This window comes from Dipodomys merriami, unplaced genomic scaffold, assembly GCF_024711535.1.
Source record: "Dipodomys merriami isolate MVZ:Mamm:240054 unplaced genomic scaffold, mDipMer1.0.p SCAF_12, whole genome shotgun sequence".
NCBI classification, from domain to species: Eukaryota; Metazoa; Chordata; class Mammalia; order Rodentia; family Heteromyidae; genus Dipodomys; species Dipodomys merriami.
In genome coordinates this window covers 39,768,437-39,789,783 of record NW_027202493.1, presented here as the reverse complement: position 1 = coordinate 39,789,783, position 21,347 = coordinate 39,768,437, and the positions used below count along the sequence as shown (strand labels likewise).

The 21,347-nt window shown below is 53.1% G+C and overlaps 1 protein-coding gene across 1 annotated transcript in view; it reads left to right on the top strand.

Annotated features, from left to right (window-relative positions):
- Positions 1 to 21,347, top strand: part of Loxl2 (lysyl oxidase like 2) — a 61,392-nt gene extending 40,045 nt beyond the window's left edge. The window contains exons 7-14 of the mRNA XM_070016659.1: positions 2,484 to 2,635; positions 6,836 to 7,003; positions 7,415 to 7,574; positions 11,114 to 11,357; positions 16,069 to 16,184; positions 17,399 to 17,535; positions 18,952 to 19,063; positions 19,608 to 21,347. Coding sequence (XP_069872760.1) covers positions 2,484 to 2,635; positions 6,836 to 7,003; positions 7,415 to 7,574; positions 11,114 to 11,357; positions 16,069 to 16,184; positions 17,399 to 17,535; positions 18,952 to 19,063; positions 19,608 to 19,687 — 1,169 coding nt within the window. The 3' untranslated portion in view covers positions 19,688 to 21,347. The remainder of the gene's footprint in view (positions 1 to 2,483; positions 2,636 to 6,835; positions 7,004 to 7,414; positions 7,575 to 11,113; positions 11,358 to 16,068; positions 16,185 to 17,398; positions 17,536 to 18,951; positions 19,064 to 19,607) is intronic.

The following is a 21,347-nucleotide window of genomic DNA, read 5'->3' as shown; positions in this document are numbered from 1 at the left end:
AGCCACCAGTGCCTGGCCTGAGCACCTATTTCTTGTAACATCTTTCTCTTTTTGGTCATTCGTGCGTTTTCTTGCTCAAGTCTAACACTGCCACTTTGAGACACAGTGCCACTTCTGGTTTTCTACTGGTTAATTGGAGATAAGAGTCTCATGGATTTTTCTGCCCAGGCTTTGAACCACAAAATTCCTCATCTCTCAGCCTCCTGAGTAGCAGAATTTACAGGCGTGAGCTGCCCAAACCCAGCTTCTTGTAACTTTTATGGGCTGTCTTCAAGCAGAAGAATTGATGTAGCAAGAATTCTTGCAATTGCACATCTGGGACAAGATCAGAGAAATTGTTCCAGTACATATTGTAATTAATCAAGAACAGGTCATGTGGCAGAGTGGGGGAGGATTGGGGGAAGGGGAAATATGTTGTGCTTTATTTAATAGTGTTCAGTCTTGCAGTACTCGTAGTTTTCTATCTTTACCCCTGATTCTGGCTTGCTTTGATTTCCACGTCACTTTCCCTGTTCTAACCAAAAAGCTCTTCAGGGCCTGCCTTATCTACTTTTCAGTTCCCAACAGCTAGCACTGGGGCTGACAGGTAACAGGTGCACAGTGGATTCCTCTGTGTGGACACTATGTGAGCATTTGCGTCTGCCAGGCACTGGCGGGGAATATACAGGGTCTCTTCCCTTACTGATCATTTAGACCTGGAAAGACAGACATTCAACAATACAGGCCAGTGTAAAGCAGAGCATTGCTGGATGAGGGGCTACAGGAGGGAGTCTACTGTGAAGTGTGGTGGGGGCCAGAAGTCTTCTGGAAGGAGGTAAGGCCAACTGGGAGTCAGCTGGCTCCCCAGGGGAGGCAGAGTGGCCTGGTAGATGGAGGGCTGGGTCCATGGAGGATCCACAGAGCCTGGTGTGGGAAGTGGAGGAATAGACTGCTTAAATTCAAGTGGGGGGCCACTGGTGCTTGTGGAGTCTGCGCACTTCTCCCTAAGGTCAATGAGAAGCCACTGGGGAATTTCCCAATGAAGAGTAACAGGATCCAACCATCCAATCCAACATGTATTTAAACCTCTCTGGGGTCGCTGTGTGGTGAAGAGATGGGGCTGTGCCTGAGGCTGTTGGAATAGCCCAAGGCCACAGGCTGTCATAGAGCATGTCGATTATAGGGCTGTGGACTGTCACTGTGGTAGCACAGAGGAGAAACAAAGCATCCAGATTTGGAGGAGTGAGCAGAACGTGATGGGTGGGTTGTGCCGATGGAGGAGGTAAAGAAGGGGAAGCCAGAGTTGACCTCTGGGCTCTGGCAACCGCTGGGTGGTTGGAGGGTACCATTTATTTCCTGGAATGGGAAGGGCTGGCAGAGAAGCAAGCTGGGGAAGATGACAGAGAGGACAAAAAACAAAAACCAGGCGACCCTAGCCTGACGTTTGTCCCGATGGGAGGAAATTAACAGGCCTGAGACACAAAACCAGTGTGAATGGTTATGAAGAGGATGAAAAGGAGAGTGACTGATGAATGGGGTTCTACGGTTTCTCAACACTGAGAATGAACCTCATGCTACTTTAAAATGGCTAACTCTTGTTACTTGTCTTTTACCATTATAAAAATGAGAGCAGGTTTAGAGTGTGAAGGATAGGACCCCCAACAAGGAGGTGTTGAGCAGACCAGAAGGGCAAAGAGTTAGTGGCAGAACAGAGTCCAAGATGATGTGGGTTAGTGTACCCCAAAACACCTGCAAAGGATTGACATGGCCCAGCGGAAGCCGCTTTTGAAAGCTAAGCAGACTGGAAGTGGCTCAGCCTGGATCCTTCTCCCCCAGCTGTGGAAAGCGCTCTCTCGTTAGCCCAGCATCAGCAACAGGAGCTTCCCTCCCTTGGCACTAAGGGCCACCTCTGGGTGTCTCCCACCTGCCTCTCTCCACTGCCTACCCTGGCCAGTGATGTCCACCGGGAGGCATGGTTGGGATTGGCCAACACAGCACCGGCAGGAACTGGGGGTGAGCAGAGGCACCGGGCCATTTAACTGTCTCCGAGCCCTGCTGTTATTCGCCCTCTGTGAACTTCCTACGTTCTGTCTATATACCTCTCTCTCACAAATCCCCTTCTCTGACTCCAGCCATCCACTTCATATAAACCCCGTTTTCTGTAGGGACCCTCATAAATGCTTGGGGAATTGAACTTGGGAACTTAGCTGTCCAACTTGTCCAACCCCTTCATTAATGTGAAAAAGCCAATGTTCCGTGAGCGCCAGTGACCTGACTAAAGTTACAGAACCTTCTCTGCTCTTACAGCAGGAGTGAGTCGATCCTCAAACAATTAGCAATCATCTCTTCAGAGAGAAGAGGCCCGGGCTCCTGAGCAGTCTCTAAGAGGCAGTTAGGAGAGCTCTGAGGTTGGAAGAAGCAGGTCCAGGACTTTCTTACTGGTTTTAGAAATGTCTCGTCAGATGCTTTTACAGTGTATGCTTCTCTTCCTTCCCCTCTGCCAGGGATCGGACCCATCCACCTCAACGAGGTCCAGTGCACAGGGACTGAGAAGTCCATCATAGACTGCAAACTCAACACCGAGTCACAGGGCTGCAACCATGAGGAAGATGCTGGCGTGAGATGCAACATCCCCATCATGGGCTTCCAGAAGAAGGTGAGGAGGGACAGCCAGTGCCCAGAAGGGGCTGCGCTGTGGAAACCCTAGATCATATAGACCAAGTAGCCTTGCTTTGGAGAATTCTTCAGGAGGCTCTGAGATAATCCAGTAAGGGCTCAAGGTCCACTTCTATCTCTGTTACTACCATTTGTCCCCTAGCATTTGAAAATGTGACGAATGACAAGACATAGGAACAAACACCGCCTCCATAGTGGCCGAGGATGGCGTATCCAGCTGGAGCTGTGTGCTGGCTGCTCTGGGCATGTACATATAGTACAATGGGAAGTCTGTCCCTTCTACAAGGGACTCATGCATGGTTCACCATACCTGCGATGCCCTTGGCATGCGCCCTTCCAAGGACTGAGAGAATCCACACAGATAGCAGGCCTGCATGGGCCACCAGTGTGAACACTGTACAGAGAGCACTGAGCAAGCAGAGACAATGCTAATGGGATCAACAGCATTGTAACCAGGGTCACAGCCCCCTATGCCAGCGGTAGGGTCTCTGAAGCCTGCCCTGTGTCTCTTGCAGTGGGTGGTCTTGTCCTTAGAGGTAGCCAGTGGGATGAATTCCTCCTTGTCATGCAGAAGGTCTATCCCATGCCATTCACCTGCCCAGAAAATCCTGCTTAACACTCCTCTCCAGTGCTTCGAATGATCAGGTCCCATGCACCATCTGGTACAGAGCTGGCATACTGGTTATGCTTATTTAAACAATGGGCAGGGGCTGGGAAGGTGGCTCAGTGGTAGAGCGCTTGCCTTGCATGCATGAGGCCCTGGGTTTGATTCCCCCAGCACCACATAAGCAAAAAGAAAAAAGCCAGAAGTGGCTTTTTTTTAATGAGCTATGGCTCATGAGCTGAAGGGCTGAGGGACAGCATCCAGGCCGAGTTCAGCCCCATGACCAGACCCCCCGCCCCCCAAAAAAGCGGGCAAATGCAGACACATCAGGCTGCAGGATGCTTCTCCAGGTGGTGCTCTGCTTGGAGGGCATTCTTCACTTGTACCTGGGTCCTCTCCCAGATGCCTTTCTGGGAGATGTACCTCTGGGTGGCTGCAGGTACACCAGCCAAGGCAGACACAGAGCATCAAACAGTGTCAGCAACAGCACTGAGCAGTCGCCAGTCAGTGAGAGCTGCCAGAACGAACTAGCACAATTTGGGGCTCCCTCCTGGAGGTTAGAGATCCAAGTCAAGGCATTGGCACGATTGGTTTCTCCCAAGGCCTCTGGGCCTCTGGGCCTCTGGCTTGTGCATAGCCACCTCTTTTTTTGTTGTTTGTTTGTGCTTAAACTCAGAGCCTCGCACTCTTGTTTAGCTTTTACTCTGAAGGCTGGCACTTTACTACTTGAGCCACAGCTCCACTTCCGGCTTTTTGTTGGTAAGTTGGAGATAACAGTCTCTCTGATTTGTCTGTCCAGACTGGCTCCAAATGGGGATTCTCAGATCTCAGCCTGCTGAGGAGCTAGGATCACAGGCGTGAGCTGCTGGGGTGCAGGCTGGTCCTCGGTGTCCTCATAGGACCTCCCCTCCGCATCGCTGGGTTCCTAGTGTCTTCCTTATAAGGACAGCAGTCCTGTTGGAGAAGAGCCTGCCCATATGATCTCATGGGACCTTAATTACCTTCTTAAAGGCCCCTTCTCCAAATACAGTCACATGTTTGAAGTGAGGCAGGGGATACAGTCAGGCCTCACAGTCACCAACTAGATGATTTATTCATCCCTGGGAGTCATCCGCCTCCTTCCAGCCCCCATTCAGTGTGAAACCTCTACTGAGTGGCAAGTTAACACTTAAGCACTGCAGACTTGGGTTTCTTTTGTCCCAGCCAGAGCCAACCCTGGTTTCCTTCCTTACTGGGAGACTGAGCAGAGTCACAGCAAGAGGCTCTCTCTACAAGCTGTGCGGGGGGGGGAAGGGGGGGTTCAGCTGATTTGCAGCTCTTTCAGTTTACCCTGAATTGTGGCTTGGCCTTGTATGGTGTGTGCTGGGATGTCTCCTTTTCCTTACACATTAACATCTAGGTCAAATTTCCTTCCTCCCATCCCACTGCCTCCCAAGCCAGGCATGAGACTATTTTTGGAATAAACCCAGATCGCTTTCCGCAGAAACTCACCCTCACAGGGAAGGCTGGGGTCACACACGGCGTGGGATTGGGGGAAGATCCTGTGACAATGGGAGGTTTGAGTGCACATTGGAAAACCAAGGACCTGGATTCACAACCTCATCAAGTCATTTTGCCGAGTATGATCCTAGCTACTCAGGAGGCTGAGATCTCAGGATCACGGTTCAAAGCCAGCTTGGGCAAGAAAAATCCATGAGATTCTTTGTTGTTTTTTGCCAGTCGTAGAAGTTGAATTAAGTTGAGTCAGCTTTCATATCCCCTTTTTCCAAGAAATGCAGATTTGTTTACATCCTGTTTCCAGAAAGAAAATGCTGTTCAAAATTGGCAAATTATAAATAAATTTGCATGTACTTTGTTTATTCTTTGAACATTTAATTACACCGTGATTTTCATTCATTATAGTACTACTACCTCCTCTGTGTTTAAGGAATGTCAATGACTTTTTTATTTTTATTTATTTATTTAGTTTAGTTTATTTTTTTGTCAGTCATGGGGCTTGAACTCTGGGCCTGGGCTGTCCCTCAGCTCTTCAGCTCAAGGCGAGCGCTCTACCACTTGAGCTACAGCGCCGCTTCCGGTTTTCTGGTGGTTTATTGGAGATAGGAGTCTCACGGTCTCTCCTGCCCGGGCTGGCTTTGAACCACTATCCTCAGATCTCAGCCTCCTAAGTAGCTAGGATTACAGGCATGAGCCACCAGCGCCTGGCAGAGATTCTTAATCTCCAAGTAACCACCAAAAAGCCAAAGTGGAGCTATGGCTCCACCAGCTTTGAGCAAAAAAAAACGTCAAGTGAGAACAAGGTCTTGAGTTCAAGCCCCAGTAGCTGCACAAAAACAAAAAAGCCATAGTGCAGACTACAAATGTATAGTTTTCCCTGCTCATGTTCAAAGATTGGCTGCCAGTATTTCACGCCTACCTTTAAAACTCCAAACTGCTGTCGCTAAGAACCAAAGGGACGGGAGAAGGCTGTCATAGGTGGCATGGAGAAGGCCAGGCCTTCCCGGCCTGCTCATTGGGTGATGCTGGACACGGTGCAGTCCACCCCAAGGCCTGGCTGACCCCGAGACCTTTTGGACTTCCACTGTGGCTGGTGAGGTCAGCTTGCAGAGGGCTCAGCCCAAAGCTAACATGAGCTAAGGCCTATAGTGTCCGTCACTATGCCCCCTGTACCTGTCTGACCTGGATATCCAGTCTCACCCTGTCCACAAGGAGGCTGGCCAGGGGAGTGGAGAGGGATGGAGGCCAGAGGCTGGCTGACTGTGCCTTGTCAAGGCAGCTGCCATTGCAGACATTAGAGATGGCTTTTATGAGGGATAAAATCAGGAGCCATGGTGAACGAGGCCCAAGGCCAGGGCCTAGCCTGGCAACCCAATCCAGGCCCCAACTCTGGCTCGGCACTGCCTGGCTTTGCGAGATGCTTTGGATGGAGGTGAGGTAATAAAAATGCTTCCCTTAGCTGTCCAGGGGCTGACCATAGTGGGCAGGCTCACATCCACCAGGGCCTTCCACAGGATGAGGATGCAGTGTCTCATCTGAGCAGAGTGTGTTGTGCGCCGTACCATGAGGAATGCCCAGAGCGGGCACCATGCAGAGAACACACACCTAATCTAGCAGCCCTTGGGAAGTGCCGCCATAACCCATGGAATCCATATGCAGAAGAGGGAGGGGAAGCTGGGCACTGGTGGCTCACACCTATAATCCTAGCTACCCAGGAGGCTGAGACGTGAGGATCACGGTTCAAAGCTAGCCCAGGTAGAAAATTCCATGAGAGTCTTATTTTCAATAAATTGCTCAGGAAAAGCCGAAAGTGGCACTGTGGCTCATGTGGTAGAGTGCTAGCCTTGCGCAAAATAAGCTCAGGGATAGTGCCCAGGCCCTGAGTTCAAGCCCCAGGACCAGCAAAAAAAATAAAAAAGAAGAGGTGTGTAGTGGTAAGCTATCCAGGTGGGGCCTCCCCATCATGCCATGCGGGCCTGCTGCTGCCACACAGGGGGCTTTGCAAGGGTGGCTGTGGTGGTCGGTACGGTGGGGACCTGCCTTCTGTCCTGCTGACCACACTCTCCCTGCCGTCCACAGCTGCGCCTGAACGGGGGCCGCAATCCCTACGAGGGCCGAGTGGAGGTGCTGGCGGAGAGGAACGGGTCCCTGGTGTGGGGGACGGTGTGTGGCGAGAACTGGGGTATTGTGGAAGCCATGGTGGTCTGCCGGCAGCTGGGCCTGGGATTCGCCAGCAGTGCCTTCCAGGTGAGGAGCGGGGTCCTCAGAGCCAGGCCTGCCCCCTTCCAACCTGTCTTCCCCTATCAGCCCTCAGCCCTGTCTAGCCACAGGGGCAGAATGAACCCAGGCCACTCACTGAAGTAGGAGGAGGCCTCCCTTTGGCCTCAGTCCCTGGGGCAGGTCTCTTCCACCTCCATCTTAAACAACAGAAGGAACTGAGTGTCCCTGTCTACAGTCCACGCGGGTCAGGAGAGCAGGGCACTCGCTCATTCTTCGTGGCGGCTGTGAGATCACAGCTGGCGTGCCTCGGCTATCTCCACCTGGGAAGTGAGATCCTGAGCAACGCTTTGGGTTTATTGTGAAGTTGTCCGTTGACACGTTACGTGAAAGTGATGATTCAGTGTGACTTACTGCCCGTGCTTTTGCTGGTTTCTCCAGGAGACCTGGTATTGGCACGGAAACGTCGCAAACCAAGTGGTCATGAGTGGGGTGAAGTGTTCAGGAACGGAGCTGTCCCTGGCCCATTGTCGCCATGATGAGGATGTGGTCTGCCCCCAGGGTGGGGTGCAGTACGGCGCAGGAGTTGCCTGCTCAGAAAGTAAGTTCCTCCTCTCTTTCTTCCCTCCCACCCTCTGGAGGAATCCAGAGAGCTGGTAGTTATTCTTCCCAAGGCTCTGAGCCCTCAGCATCCATTCTGGCTAAGTAAAAAGAACTAGGGGCAAAAGACATAATTGAGCCTCGTGCTCCAACCACAGGACCTTGGTTGATGACATGGAGAGAAAACAGAAGGGATGTCTGGGAGCCTTGGGTTCAAAACACAGGACCACTGTTGACTATTTCAGTAAGCTCAGAATCCTGGGGCTGAGGGTTTCCTGTTCATGCAGGTAAGTGGGGAAGACCGCCCTTCTGCTGAGGTTCAGGATGCAGATAAAGGGCACACTGGGCGCTCTGGTGGGTGGGCGCCCCTCCTTCCAACTTGCCCCGTGGATCATTTAGTTCCTGTTTTCACACCAAGCCAGCTTGGTGTAACTCCCTGGGGCCCTGGAAATGGGGACTTTGGAAGGGCATAGAACATCTTGTCGCAGCTCAGGAAGAGAGCTCAGAGAGCCCAACTCTGTCCTCCTCACACAAAACTACTTCTGCCATGCAGCCAGGATCTGGCCCTACCTCATCCGCTGACTTTGAGCATCTTAGCTAACCCCTGGGGTCTGTGCTTGCTGCCATTCCTAGACATTGGAAATCAAGGCAACAATGAGTCTGTGCCAGATGCAGTCATCCCCCTGGCACCTGGGAAGATGGAAGCCACGCCTGAGCTAGTGGGTCCCCCCCGCCCCTCAGTCCCGCTTAGCCTTGCTCGGCATTCTGCAATCCCTGCAAAGCAGGACTGAGAACCTGGGCAGGTCACAAGCCATCACTTCCTATGGGAGAAGAGCGATGAGGAGGTCACGGCCCTTACGACTCCCCTGGAGGAAAGTGTCCAACAGAGCCGTGGTCACACCTCTTCCAGGGCTGTGTCTACATCCTTTCACTTACGCTTACAATATCCCATCATTTCCAGAAGGAATTCAAGGCACTCAAGGAGCCTAACCATGTTGGACATCAGGCGATCAAGTTAGTGTTCCCTGGCAGGTCCTAGCAGTTGAATGCAGACCATGTGATGTTAAGCTATTTCTATGCCCAAGGGGGCCCAAATGGAGACCCCTCTGTGCCAGTTCCAACTAGCAGATTCCATGCAGTGTTGTTACCTCACAATCTTTTAATACCACTATGGAGTGAGGAATGGGTTAGCCAACAGACATGATTAAACCAAAGATTTCTCCCTCCAAACTCCACCTTGTTCTATAGGTTCCGATTGGTCCGTTGATACCTTAAGGGAGTTAATGGGGAATATAAAGAAGAGGGTAGATTCCAAGGGGTGTGTAACAAGGAATCAGGAAGTGTTAAGGTAAGCAGTCCAGGATACGGAGAGTCACAGAGGCAAGTGCACACAGGTACTCCCCCCGTCTGTGTCAGGATTACTGCAGAAGCAGAGACACGCAGAGCCCCGTGTCTTTACTGAGACGTAGGGTAGACAACACACAACCAGGGTTTTCCACTGGCATCATTCACACAACCGTCCATGGTCCCAAAGGGCTCCAGGGCTCCCACACCTCTGCTTAGCTCAGTACTGGTAGCAGTGCTATATGTGAGTACACACCAGGACACAGAAAACACAGAGCAGAGTCATGCCACACACCCCCAAAAAATCTGTGCATGTGAGCAGGAAGGCGGCCAGGCATGTCCTCGAAGGGAAACAGTTGTCAGCAGAAAAAAGTCTCCTGACTCCCCCCTGTCTTCCATCCCTCCTCCCCACCCCAGCTGGATTCTTGTTGGTGGATTTTCTTCCCGGAGGCGGCTTCTCCATCAGATGTGGGGCAACTCAGTGTTTACTGAGAACCAAGGTGGCTGTGGGGGAGGGGGGAGGACAGGTGAGTCACCGCCCCCTCCCCCATGTCCCCGTGAAGTCTGGATGCTCACCTGAGACATTTACACATAACTTGCCAGCCAACCAAAGAAGGCAGGATCAGTAGTGAAGCAGTTCTGGAGAACATTGTTACGAATTGAAGTGTTCCAGAAACACACCATGGAGGACCCTGTATAGAAGAAAACCTATGACTCATCCTGTCAGGAAGCTAAGCCTTCTGCTACCATGGCTCGGTATACATGGACTAGATCTGTTGGCCATTCTTTTAGCCCCTGCTACGTGCACTGCACTAACTAAAGAATTCAAGCCTTTTTAAAAAGTTAGGTGCCTCAGCAGAGCCTTAAAAATCAACATTCAGCCCCTTTCTCCCAGCAGTTTCACTAGCAGAAACTTATTCTAAAGAAAAGAATACTCAGGTATGGTGCTGCATGCCTGTAATCCCTGCACTGGGGAGACTGAGACAGGAGGATCTTGAGTTTGAGGCCAGCTTTGGCCTCATAGTGAGACCTTGGCTCCAAAAAAACAAAACAAAAAGTACCTCAAGTTCACATACATGAATTTGCCCTGGAATGTTTATCACAGATTTGTCCTTAGCTGAAAAATTAAAGCCACCAATATATATATGTAAACAACAGGCAAGGTAGAGCCATGAATGAAATATAATGTAGCCACAGATGAATATATAGGATATACTTCAACCATCAAGATTTGTTTTAGTGCTGGGAAGGTGGCTCAGTGGTAGAGCGCTTGCCTTGCATGCATGAGGCCCTGGGTTCGATTCCTCAGCACCACATAAGCAAAAAGAAAAAAAGCCGGACGTGGTGTTGTGGCTCAAGTGGTAGAGCACTGAGAGCTGAGGGACAGTGCCCAGGCCCAGAGTTCAGGCCCCACGGCCGGACCAAAAAAAAAAAAAGATTTGTTTTAATGGTAAGAAGTACAGCTCAGGTAGTAGAGCACCTGCCAGGTATGAAGCCCTGAATTCAGATCTCAATACTGCCACATACACACACACACACACACACACACACACACACACAAAGTGTCTTAAGGTAAACAATATTAGCAGACTATATATCTAAACATTGTACATGATAGGAAATGTATCATTTGCAAAAGAATCACTGGAGGGTGCGCTGTTCTCTCTCCCATCAGTAACGTGGATCTTCATTTTGTCTTGTGGAAACTAAAGCCACTTGAAAGTGGAGAGTGCTAGGCACCAGTGCTCATGCCTGTAATCCTAGGTACTCAGGAAACTTAGTCTAAGGATGAAGGTTCAAAGCCAGCCCAGGCAGGAAAGTCTGTAAGACTCTTATCTCCATTTAGCCAGCAAAAAAGCTGGAAGTGGAGCTGTGGCTCAAGTAGTAGAGCACTAGCCTTATGTGAAAAAGCTAAGGAACAGCAGCCAGGCCCTGAGTTCAAGCCGCAGTACCAGCACACATACGTAAAAGCTTCTGTGTGCCCATCTCCCAGACCCAACACTGTCAGTGTGTTGCCCACCATCCCTGCTGACTGAAGAGGGTGGGGGGAGCCACCTGGGGTCATTGTCAACAAAGAAGGTAACCGTGGGGTTCCCTTGAGCCAATTCTAGAAGGAGGAGGTGGGCAGGGCCAGTCTGGAGTCCTAGGTAGAACTGGGCGAGAAGTCCCCATCTTACTGATCATCCTTCTCCCCAGCTGCCCCAGACCTGGTCCTCAACGCGGAGATCGTGCAGCAGACCGCCTACCTGGAGGACCGGCCCATGTTCATGCTGCAGTGTGCCATGGAGGAGAACTGCTTGGCGGCCTCGGCGGTGAACACCAACCCCACCACCGGCTACCGCCGCCTGCTGCGCTTCTCTTCCCAGATCCACAACAACGGCCAGTCGGACTTCCGCCCCAAGAACGGCCGCCATGCCTGGATCTGGCATGACTGCCACAGGTAGGCCCTCCCTCCAGCTGCTCCCCCGCCCCCCGTGTCCTGAGGGACAGGGTGTCAGAATGGCCAGGGTCACCTAGAGAGGACAGAGGCGCCACACTGGCCTTCTACACTTCCAGAAGCCATTCTCTGCCGCAGCTGGGGGTGACACTCTTTCCCCCCTTCCCTGAGGCCCTGACTCCGGTGATTTGGACTCTGGGATTCTGGCGGTGGGACACACCACGCCTAGAGCTGGGCCCTCAGGGGCCCTCAGAGGTGGCCGGGTGCTCACACAGCAGCCTTGTGCTCTGCAGGAGACTGGGGATCTGTATTCGTTGCTGTGGGGTCCATGTAGAAATATACTTAGCCATTTGTGTTTAAATATCTCTAGGAAACAGGGTATGTGGGTAGGGCCTAGGATCATCAAACCTGGCCTCTAACCAGCTCTGTGGTATTGGACCCACTAGGCCACGTGATCTGGGGTCTCTAGTGTCCCTTTTAGCTCATCTGTCTACAGGGAAATTCTACAGCCAGCCCGAGCTTCGGTGACACCCACCGTGCACCTTAGCCACACCCTAACCACTTTGAAGACAGAGTCCTTCTGTTTCAAGAGAAAGGGCTTCCTGGTTGCTAATGGCTCAGGCCTATAATCCTCGTTACTCAGGAAGCTGAGACCTAGCACATTCAAAACCAGCTGGTTCAAAACCAGCCCAGGTAGAACAGTCCCCAAGAATCTATCTCTAGTGAGCCAACAAAATGCCAGACTGGAAGAGTGGCTGGGGTGGCACCACACACACACACACCCTATGCTAGCAATTAGAGGTGCTGGTTGGTTTGCCTTTCAAACAACTGACTGTATATTGTGAGAGTACCAGTGGCCCAAGAGTCTGAAGCACATCCATCTTGAGGATATCAATCAAAGGAAAATTAAAAGTCACGATCATCTAGGTGTCTGGTTTCCTTTAGAGGACATGTCTGGATGCCAGGGGCAGCAGGCTGACCGTGCCTGTGTCTATGAGTGGAAGGTAATTGCATCTCAGCCCTGCATATGGCGGCCCACCCAGAGATTACATGGTAGGAATGTCCAGGACCCATATGCTTACTCTGCTCTCCTCTAAGAATAGCCACGTGGTGACATCATGGTGGTGTCCTGGAGCCCCCCCCCTTTTTCTGTGGTCGTTTTCCTTTGCTTATAGATGCTCCCATCCAATGGGAGGGAAAGGGAGAGGAGGAGAGGAGAGGAAGGATATGCTGTCCAAGGCTGCCCTTCCTGGTCTCTAACTCCAAAACTGGTCCTGGGACCATACAGCACACAAACTCTCTCTCTCTCTCTCTCTCTCTCTCTCTCTCTCTCTCTCTCTCTCTCTCTCTCTCTCTCTCTCTCTCTCTCTCTCTCTGTCTCTCTCTCCCCCCCTCTCTCTCCCCCCCCCTCCCTCTCTCCCTCCTTCTCCTGTGCCTTCTCTGGGGTCTTTGAGAAGCCCTTCCAACAAGGTGCCTGGCTTCAGGTTCTGTGGGATTCCTGTGGGAGGCTAATCAATTAACCATCATAAAATCAGAAGTGGCGCTGGAGCTCAAAGGGGTAGAGTGCTAGTGTTGAGTGAAAAGGCTCAGGGACAGAGCTCAGGCCCTGAGTTCAAGCCCCACAACGGACAGAACATGTCTGTGCTTTTTGTTGTAGCCTCAGTGAAGTTGGGATGGTTTTTCCTCTCATTCATATTCATTCAGTCAGGGCTTCCTGAGCCAAGCTGGGAAGCCCTGACCAAAAAACAAAATAGTATCTCTAGAATAGTTAACAGCCCATGTCAGCAGGTTTGCAGACATGCTCTGTGAAAGCCTCTCTCTCTCTTTCTCTCTTTCTCTTTTTCTCTTTTTCACACACACACACACACACACACACACACACACACACACACACACACACACAGTGTACTTGGAAGTTTCTTTATCAACTAGGCATAGAGGAAAATACCCAGAGCTGTTCTCTCACATGCATTGCTTCCTGGCTTGAAAACCTTCGTGCATCCTGGGACCTCAGAGAATCGGGCCACACCTGCTCCACACTGGCTGCCCTGTCTCAGCATGACGGGGCCAGACAGAGCTGAACACTGGTGCAGACCCAGAGATCCAGAGCAGTTGTCCAGCCATGTTCAGGGACCCAGCCCTCTGCTCCCTGAGGAGGCTGGGGTGGAATGCAGGGTAGGGAGCTGGACTTTACTTTCAGGGGATCTGGCCCCAGCATAGGGGACAGCTCCCCCCCAGGTTAGAGGCGGCAGCCCCTGACAACACATCATCCCAGAGGCCCAGAGCCCACAGACACCAAGATGGTGGCTTTGTTCCTGCCAGGAGGGGGGGGGGGGGTGGCGGGGGAAGCCTGGGACCTGAGGGCAGCTGGATGGAACCCACAGGAGGGGCTGAAAAATACCCCCGAAGTGAGAACAGGGTGTTGTCCCAAACGCAGTCTGGTGGCATGGTCCATTCACTCCAGCAAAATCCTTTCCCTTTGTGATGGCTCTTCCTCCAGCATCTAGCCGCTCTTAGTGTTGAGGAATTTCTTCCCAAGCCTGCACTTCCCCATCACCACCCTGGGTCTAACTAAGCTCCCGAAGGGCCCTCTCCCACCCACCTTCCCTGTGCTCTGTATTTCTGGGATGCGGGGGGGGGGGGGGGGGGGGGGCGTGGCTCTGGGCTCTACCTGGAGATGGAGGGGGAAGTCCATGTACACAGGACAGGTAAAGCAGAGATGCCCCGGGACAGAAGCCACAAACACCAGGAGGCCTAAACCAGCTGGCAGGCTCCCATCCAGCGTTCACAGGGGAAAAACTGAAGCAAGAGAAGACTGAGGTCAGGTCTGCAGGAGGCCCAGCAGGGTGGTTTGGGAGTGGTGGGGGTGCAAGGGGGGGAGAGGTCACCTCACAACAGCCTGTCTGTGGCTCTGTCTGAACTCTGTTTAGACAACGGAACATAAACCTACTCCTCTTCAGTCTTTCCAGCCAGCCGGCGTGGTCACACAGGCCCCTCTCTGAGGGAGCAGACATTTTTTAGGCAGTGAGTCAGACCTCATGTCTCACTAGGCTCCTGCAGCAGCCAAAATAGACACTCCCTAAGTCATCCCTTGAACTGGCACAACATGTGCATTGTGAAGTGCATCCCGCTTCACCCAGAAACACCGGAGACCTGGGGAAGCCCAGCTCAGCCATGTCTGATGTTATTTGTAGCCCAAGCAAACTCAGGAGGAAGGGAAAAGAGCCTCTCATTTCCTCTGGAAACCCCATCCCTTCCATCCCCCATTTCCCTCAGCCCTCTGCGCGCACGCAGGGGCTGCCACCTGAGGCAGTAAAGAGAAAGCCAGCGGGTCACACCACCCCAAGGCGTATGAAATACACAGGTGGGTGCTTGAGGGGTCCAGAGCCCCCTCCCCACCTTGCCAGCCTCGCGGTCTCTCTTATTCTATCCTTACACCACTGACAGGCAGCAGGGTTCTCATTCCGATGGAAGGAAACAAGGCCCCCAAAGCGCCACCCATCTTCTGTGCTCCTGTAACTGTAGATGTGGGGATGGCTGGCTGCGGGGCCTGATGCACACGTGTCAGGCTGGGAGAGAGGGAACTACGCCCGCCTGCTGCCTCCAGCCTCAGCTCAACCCTCAGCCGCCCTTGTTTATTCCCAGGCTAAAACCTCGCTTTCCAAGACTGCATCTGTTCTCAATTCTTTCCAAGTGTAGACACAGACATAGAGTAAACCATCAGCCAAGGGGGTCAGTGGCCTGCGTGCACAGCCCCTCCCCCGGCTCCCTCCCAGGATCCCAGGGATACCCTTCCCACACTGCCATCCATCTCCCTACTTCTTCCAGAGGCCTTCCTAGATCCCCCCCCCCCCGCCCTTGCTTGACTTGCCCATTGCAAAGGGCACTGTCTCGCTCACCCCCTCAGGGATTGAAGGCCCAGGCTGCTACCTTGGGGTCTCAAGTGCTCCCCGATCACTAGGATTTCAGAGGTGACCTAATCTCATTAACTTTTATTTCCCCTTTGTTCCCCTTTCCCCGCTTACTCTCTCTTCTTTCTTCTACATTCCCACTTTAAAATGTCTTCAAAAGACTGGATGTGATTTTGAAAATTAATCTACCGTGTCAGTCAATCTCACGTTACTACAACAAAATACCCAAGGCAGCCAGCTTAGGGAAGGTTTACTTAGATCACAGTTGTGATGGTTCAAAGCCACCTAGGCTCAGTTCTGGTAAGGGAACATCAGGGTGAGAATGTGTGCCGAAGGGAACGCCCACAACTCAAGCCAGAAAGCAGAGAAAGAGACTGGGGTGTCCAGTCCCTCTTGGTGGCTGGCGCTCAGTCCCCATGGCTTAAGAACTTCCCACAGGCTCTACCTCCCTAGGATTCTATCACCTCTCAACAGCGCCACCCTGAGGACTAGGCTGGTAACGCGTGCACCCCTGGAGTATCACTTATCATAGCACAGTAGAAAGGTGGCGACGGAATATTCCAGGCGGCACTCAAGAGGCCCTCCCTTGTTAAACAACAGCTTAAGTGGCCGAGCTTGCTGACTGCCAGGCTTCACTAGGACTCGCCACACTCCCTCAGCTGATGACTTGGCGAGGTCAGGGGTTGTCCAGTGCCAGAACACAGAAACTTCTCCAGAGCATCACTCTGGCCTTCCTTCTGCTTTATCCTCTCCCGGCCGCGGCCTCCTGTCCTGTGCTGACCTCCAGTGTGTCTCGCCCCCAGGCACTACCACAGCATGGAAGTGTTCACCCACTACGACCTGCTCAACCTCAACGGCACCAAGGTGGCCGAGGGCCATAAGGCCAGCTTCTGCCTGGAGGACACCGAGTGCGAAGGAGGTATCTTTCCTGGTGTGGAGAGAGCTTGGGGGCTTCGGAGGCGCCTCTGTCCATGCGGGACCTTCATCCACCTGCCGCTGGGGCCTCTGGGGCCTCAGCTGGAGCTGGGCGTGGACCCTGCTCTAATGTCACCTGTCCCCCAGAATTGTGCAGATGGGCACAGGGAGGGACAGGTGGCCTTCTGGTAAAGTTCAGTCCCTTGGGCCTGCTGCACACCCTCCTACTCTGCCTGCCAGACCTTTCTTCCTGGGTGTCTGTCCCCACTTCCCCTCTACTAGGCGATAACTCTTCAAGGCCAAGTCCAGAAGACCCCTGTGCTGTTCCCCACCCAGGCAGAGGCAGCACTCTGTGCCCACACCTAGCAGGTCACTGTACCTGCACTCTGATCACCTGCTGGTATACTGTCACCTTGATGCCCCTGGGGACCTTCCAGGAGACAGGCGCCATTCACACTCTTCCACTGCCTAGCAAAGCACCAGGCACACGGCTTCTCCACTGAAGCGTGATATGCCACCACGTCACCCGCAGAGGCTCTGGGCCCCACTCGGGTGCAGATGACCTGTCAGGGCCTACGAGACCAGTCAGAAGGAGCCATGCTCCAGTGCTGACACTAGAGAGGAGGTAACCCCACATCAAACAGTGAACCCCAAGATGTCCCAGATAAGCATGCCTTTCATCTCCAGGCTGAGGGTGTCAGAAAGGCCAGGATGGGCTGGAGGAGTCAGGGAGGGCCTGAGCAGAGGAGGCTTTGAGCCAGGCTGCCTTGGGAAGGGGAGCGTGTGGGGTGGACTTGAGCGAGGGGTCCCATTGAAATGAGACATCAGAAACCACACACTGCGAGCCGGGCGCTGGTGGCTCACGCCTGTAATCCTAGCTACTCAGGAGGCTGAGATCTGAGGATCGCAGTTCAAAGCCAGCCCGGGCAGGAAAGACTGTGAGACTCCTATCTCCAATAAACCACCAGAAAACCGGAAGTGGTGCTGTAGCTCAAGTGGTAGAGTGCTTGCCTTGAGCTGAAGAGCTGAGGGACAGCGTCCAGGCCCAGAGTTCAAGCCCCACGACCGACAAAAAAAAAAAAAAAGAAAAGAAACCACACACTGCGGACAGGATGCAGGGCCCAGACAAGGCAGCAGTGGGGTCCAGGGGGAGGAAGGGAGGGAGGTGAGGCTGGGGACCAGGTTGTGTGCTCACGGCCCCTCGGTCCCCACCTGCAGACATCCAGAAGAGTTACGAGTGTGCCAACTTTGGCGAGCAGGGCATCACCATGGGCTGCTGGGACATGTACCGCCATGACATCGACTGCCAGTGGGTGGACATCACCGACGTGCCTCCCGGAGATTACCTATTCCAGGTGAGTGGGCAGAGAAGGGACCAGGCTCTGTCACCAAGGCAGGGGGAAGCAGAGAAACAGGTGTGTGGAGACCAGGCTGTCCAAAGGCAGGTCCCATATCCCAGGGCCTCCATGTGCATCCACTAACCTAAGAAAGCAGGGCCTGTGGGCCTGAGAACTAGGAAGAGTGGGGGACCTGTGAGGACCCCTAATGCCGAGACATCGGCCCACGGTTCATATCTGGTGCCTGTGAATTCAAACACCTGCAGTCCTCAGACCCAGTTCCATGGACTTTGAGGTGGCCTGTGCCCTGGCCTCCTTTTGAGCTTCTCCCCCTCCCACCCCAAATCCCACAGCGCCCTCACCCTGCCTGGCTGTGTGCTGTCGGGCTGGAAGCAGTCTCATCAACCTCACTGCAGAAGAGCCATCCTCACACAAAGAAACGACTCTATAGTCAGGCGCCTCTAATCCTAGCTACTCAGGAGGCTGAGATCTGAGGATCATGGTTCGAAGCCAGCCTGGGCAGGAAAGTCCGTTAGGCTCTTATCTCCAATTAACCACTAGAAAACCAGAAGTGGTGCTGTAGCTCAAAGTGGTAGAGCACTAGCCTTGAGTAGAAGAGTTCAGGGACAGTGCTCAGGTCCTGAGTTCAAGCCCCACAACTGGCATAAAGAAGAAGGAAGAAGGAAGGGAGTGAGGGAGGGAGGAAAAGGGAAGGGAAGGGAAGGAAAGGGAGGGGAAGGGAAGGGGAAGAAAAGGAAGGAAGGAAGGAAGGAAGGAAGGAAGGAAGGAAGGAAGGAAGGAAGGAAGGAAGGAAATGACTAGTGCTTCCCAGGCCTTGCATTTATCCTGACTAGGGGGTGACCAGCTCTGAGGAAAAGCCAGAGGGCCTTGGTCTGGCGCCCTCTGCAAACAGTGGCATGCTGGGCCAGGGCCCGCTGGGCATAGGAGACCCGAGACTATGCTGCTGTCTCCTCTTTGGGCTCATGGCTGCGGAAGCTTCATTTCACACAACCCCACCCGTCTCCGTTCTGAGCTTGCCCTGAAGGGTGGCAAAGCTGGTAACCAGAAATATGCTACTCTGTCTCAAAAGCTTTCCCAAAGGGGCACGGAGCCAGCCCGAGGTCTGGCCCACAGCCCCTGCCTCAGACTCTGCAGGAGAGTCAACACCTGCAGAGAGTGACCGCAGGGCGCGCATGCGCTGGCAGAGAAGGCTGGGAATGAGACAGTGGAGTGCTGGCCACCCGCGAGCAGGGCCACAGCCTCAGGGAGACCCGGGAAAGCCCAGTGCGTGCCTCCTGGGTTCCCAGGGCAGTGCGCACGTAGCGCAGCCTGGTGCTTTCTGTTGGCGGTTTGCTGTCGCTTCACAGGTGTGGTACACCAGGGTGAGGGTGGCCAGGAATGGGGTCTGCAGCCCTCTCCCTTGATGCCTCGCAGGTCGTCATCAACCCCAACTACGAGGTCCCAGAGTCTGATTTCTCCAACAACATCATGAAGTGCCGGACCCGCTATGATGGCTACCGCATCTGGATGTACAACTGCCACATCGGTGAGCCCGCCCGCCCCGCCCGGCCCTCTCTGGAGCTGAGGAGCTGGGGGGGAAGCTCTAGAACAGTCGGAGATGCTGAAGGCTTGGGTGGAGGCTGGGCTGTCTCAGCCGGCTGAGGTCAGGGAGAGAGGAGAGTGCGGGATGGACAGCCCAGCGGGAGCAGACCCTCACTGAAGAGCAGGAGCTAAGACTGCCACTGGGGCAGTGCGCGGGCTCAGTGTCAGGCTTTCCTGTCACAGGTTAAGAGTGACTCACTTCGAGTCCCCAGCAGAGGCTTTTCTGCAGATTAAACCACCTAGGGAAGAAAAGGGAAAGAATTTTCTCCTCTGCAGGAAAAGAACAGAGCTCCGTCTTGGAGATGGTGAAAGTTCAGAGGCATGCATATGGGCGTTTGGCAGGCATCTGCTGTGCCTGGCCTCCAGCCGGCTTCGGCCTGGTCCTGCCCTGGTGGGGCCTCTGCGCCAGGCCCAGCAGAGGCCAACACCCCAGCTCTGCGAGACCCAGGCATCTCTAACTCTCCACTCCTCCAACTCCCGCTCTGCAGGTGGCTCGTTCAGTGAGGAGACGGAACAAAAGTTTGAGCAGTTCAGTGGACTCTTGAATAACCAGCTGTCCACACAGTGAAGAAGCCTCAGGGTACTCTCCTGCCTTCAAGTCATGCTGCATCTCCTCCCCTCCCCTCTGCAGACTGACCACCTCGACTCCACCCTTCCCACACTAACAGGCCAATGGCCACGCCCCATGAGGGCGCCGGGCCCCATCCCAACCTGGCTCAGGAGGAGGGGCTCTGGCTCACCAGGTGCTGCTCCCCAACTTCCAGAGTCTGGGATTGGGGAGCCCTCAGGGGGCAGAGCTTGTCCACAGGGCTGTGGGAGCAATGCTGGAAGCCAAGCCTGCCCAGGACCCCACATACACCCAGGCCATTGTCAGCTTACCCCACAGTCCCTTCCTGAGTCGAACGTGGCAGGCAGGGCACAGATGGGCCATTCTGTTCAGAGATCCCATGTTGCAAATGAGGCAATCAGTCTCAGAGGTGGTCAAGCTGAATCCCATTTCTCATCCTTTTAGGTCACTACTGACCAACTTGAAGAGCTAGACTTCTTTCCAATGAAACAACCGCCTCTATCCAAGTCAGCTCTAGTCACTGCTTCTAAGCAGTATCTCCCCTTCCTTCTCCCCAGGGCACGCCTGCATCCATGTACACAGCCAGGCCTTGTGTGTATTATGCTTTCCTTATACAGATATACTGTGGTAGCTCGCTCTTCGTAGCTGTGACAAATACTTGACAGAAAGTTTAAAAGGATTCTCATCGTAAACCTGGCAAAAAGCAGCCACAGTAGCTAGCCATGCCACACAGCCTGAACGCTAGGCTGCTTCCATATCTCTTCTGCCATAATTAGTCCATCACCTTTAAACCCAACCTCCCACAAAATCTCAGGGCATGGAAAAGATGTACACAAGTTCTTTGCCAGAATCTAACAGAAGTGGCACCTAGGCCAGCTTCCAATAGAGTCCTGTTCCCTCGTGAGCAGTCTTCTCTGTCGCATTTCTGCTCTTCTGAGCACTTACAGAATTGCCCACTCAGCTCTGCTGACAGCGCCCTGCCTTCCTCTAGCTCACTTCTCCACCCTTTCTCAAATTCCCACCACAAACTAGTTCCAAAGGCTTCTCCAAAACCAGACTGTCAGGTGGTCACAGCCATGACCCCACTTCTCTGGTGCCAATCTTCTGTCACAAATACTTAAGGGAAACAACTCAAAAGCAGAAAGGGTTTCTTTTAGCTCACAGTTTCCGAGGTTTAATCCATGGTCAGCTGGCTGTGAGTTCGGGCCTGTGGTGAACCAGAGCGTGATGGCAGGCAACGTGAGGTAGAGCAAAGCAGCTGGCCTCGTGCAGACAGGAGACTCTTTGTCCATTCCAGCCAGGCCCCCAGCCTGTAAGATGGTGCTGCCCACATTCAGGTGCTTTCCTGTGTTCAGTCCTCTGGACCACTCTCCCCCACACACACCGTGCACACACACCCAGATGTGTGCTTTACTAATCTCCTAGGTACTTCTCGATCCAACAAGTGGACATTCAAATTAACCACCGCCTGAAGTGTGGCTCAACTCTAACAGTGCCTGCCTAGCAAGCAAGGCCTTACCTGCCTAGGCTCTGAGTTCAAGCCTCATTAAATCAAAGGAAAAAAGGAAAAAAAAAAAGTTTAACCTCCACACCTAAAGTTTTATTTAAACACATTAAGATAAGCAACAATAGCTAATAGAATAAAACAACTGTAACAGTA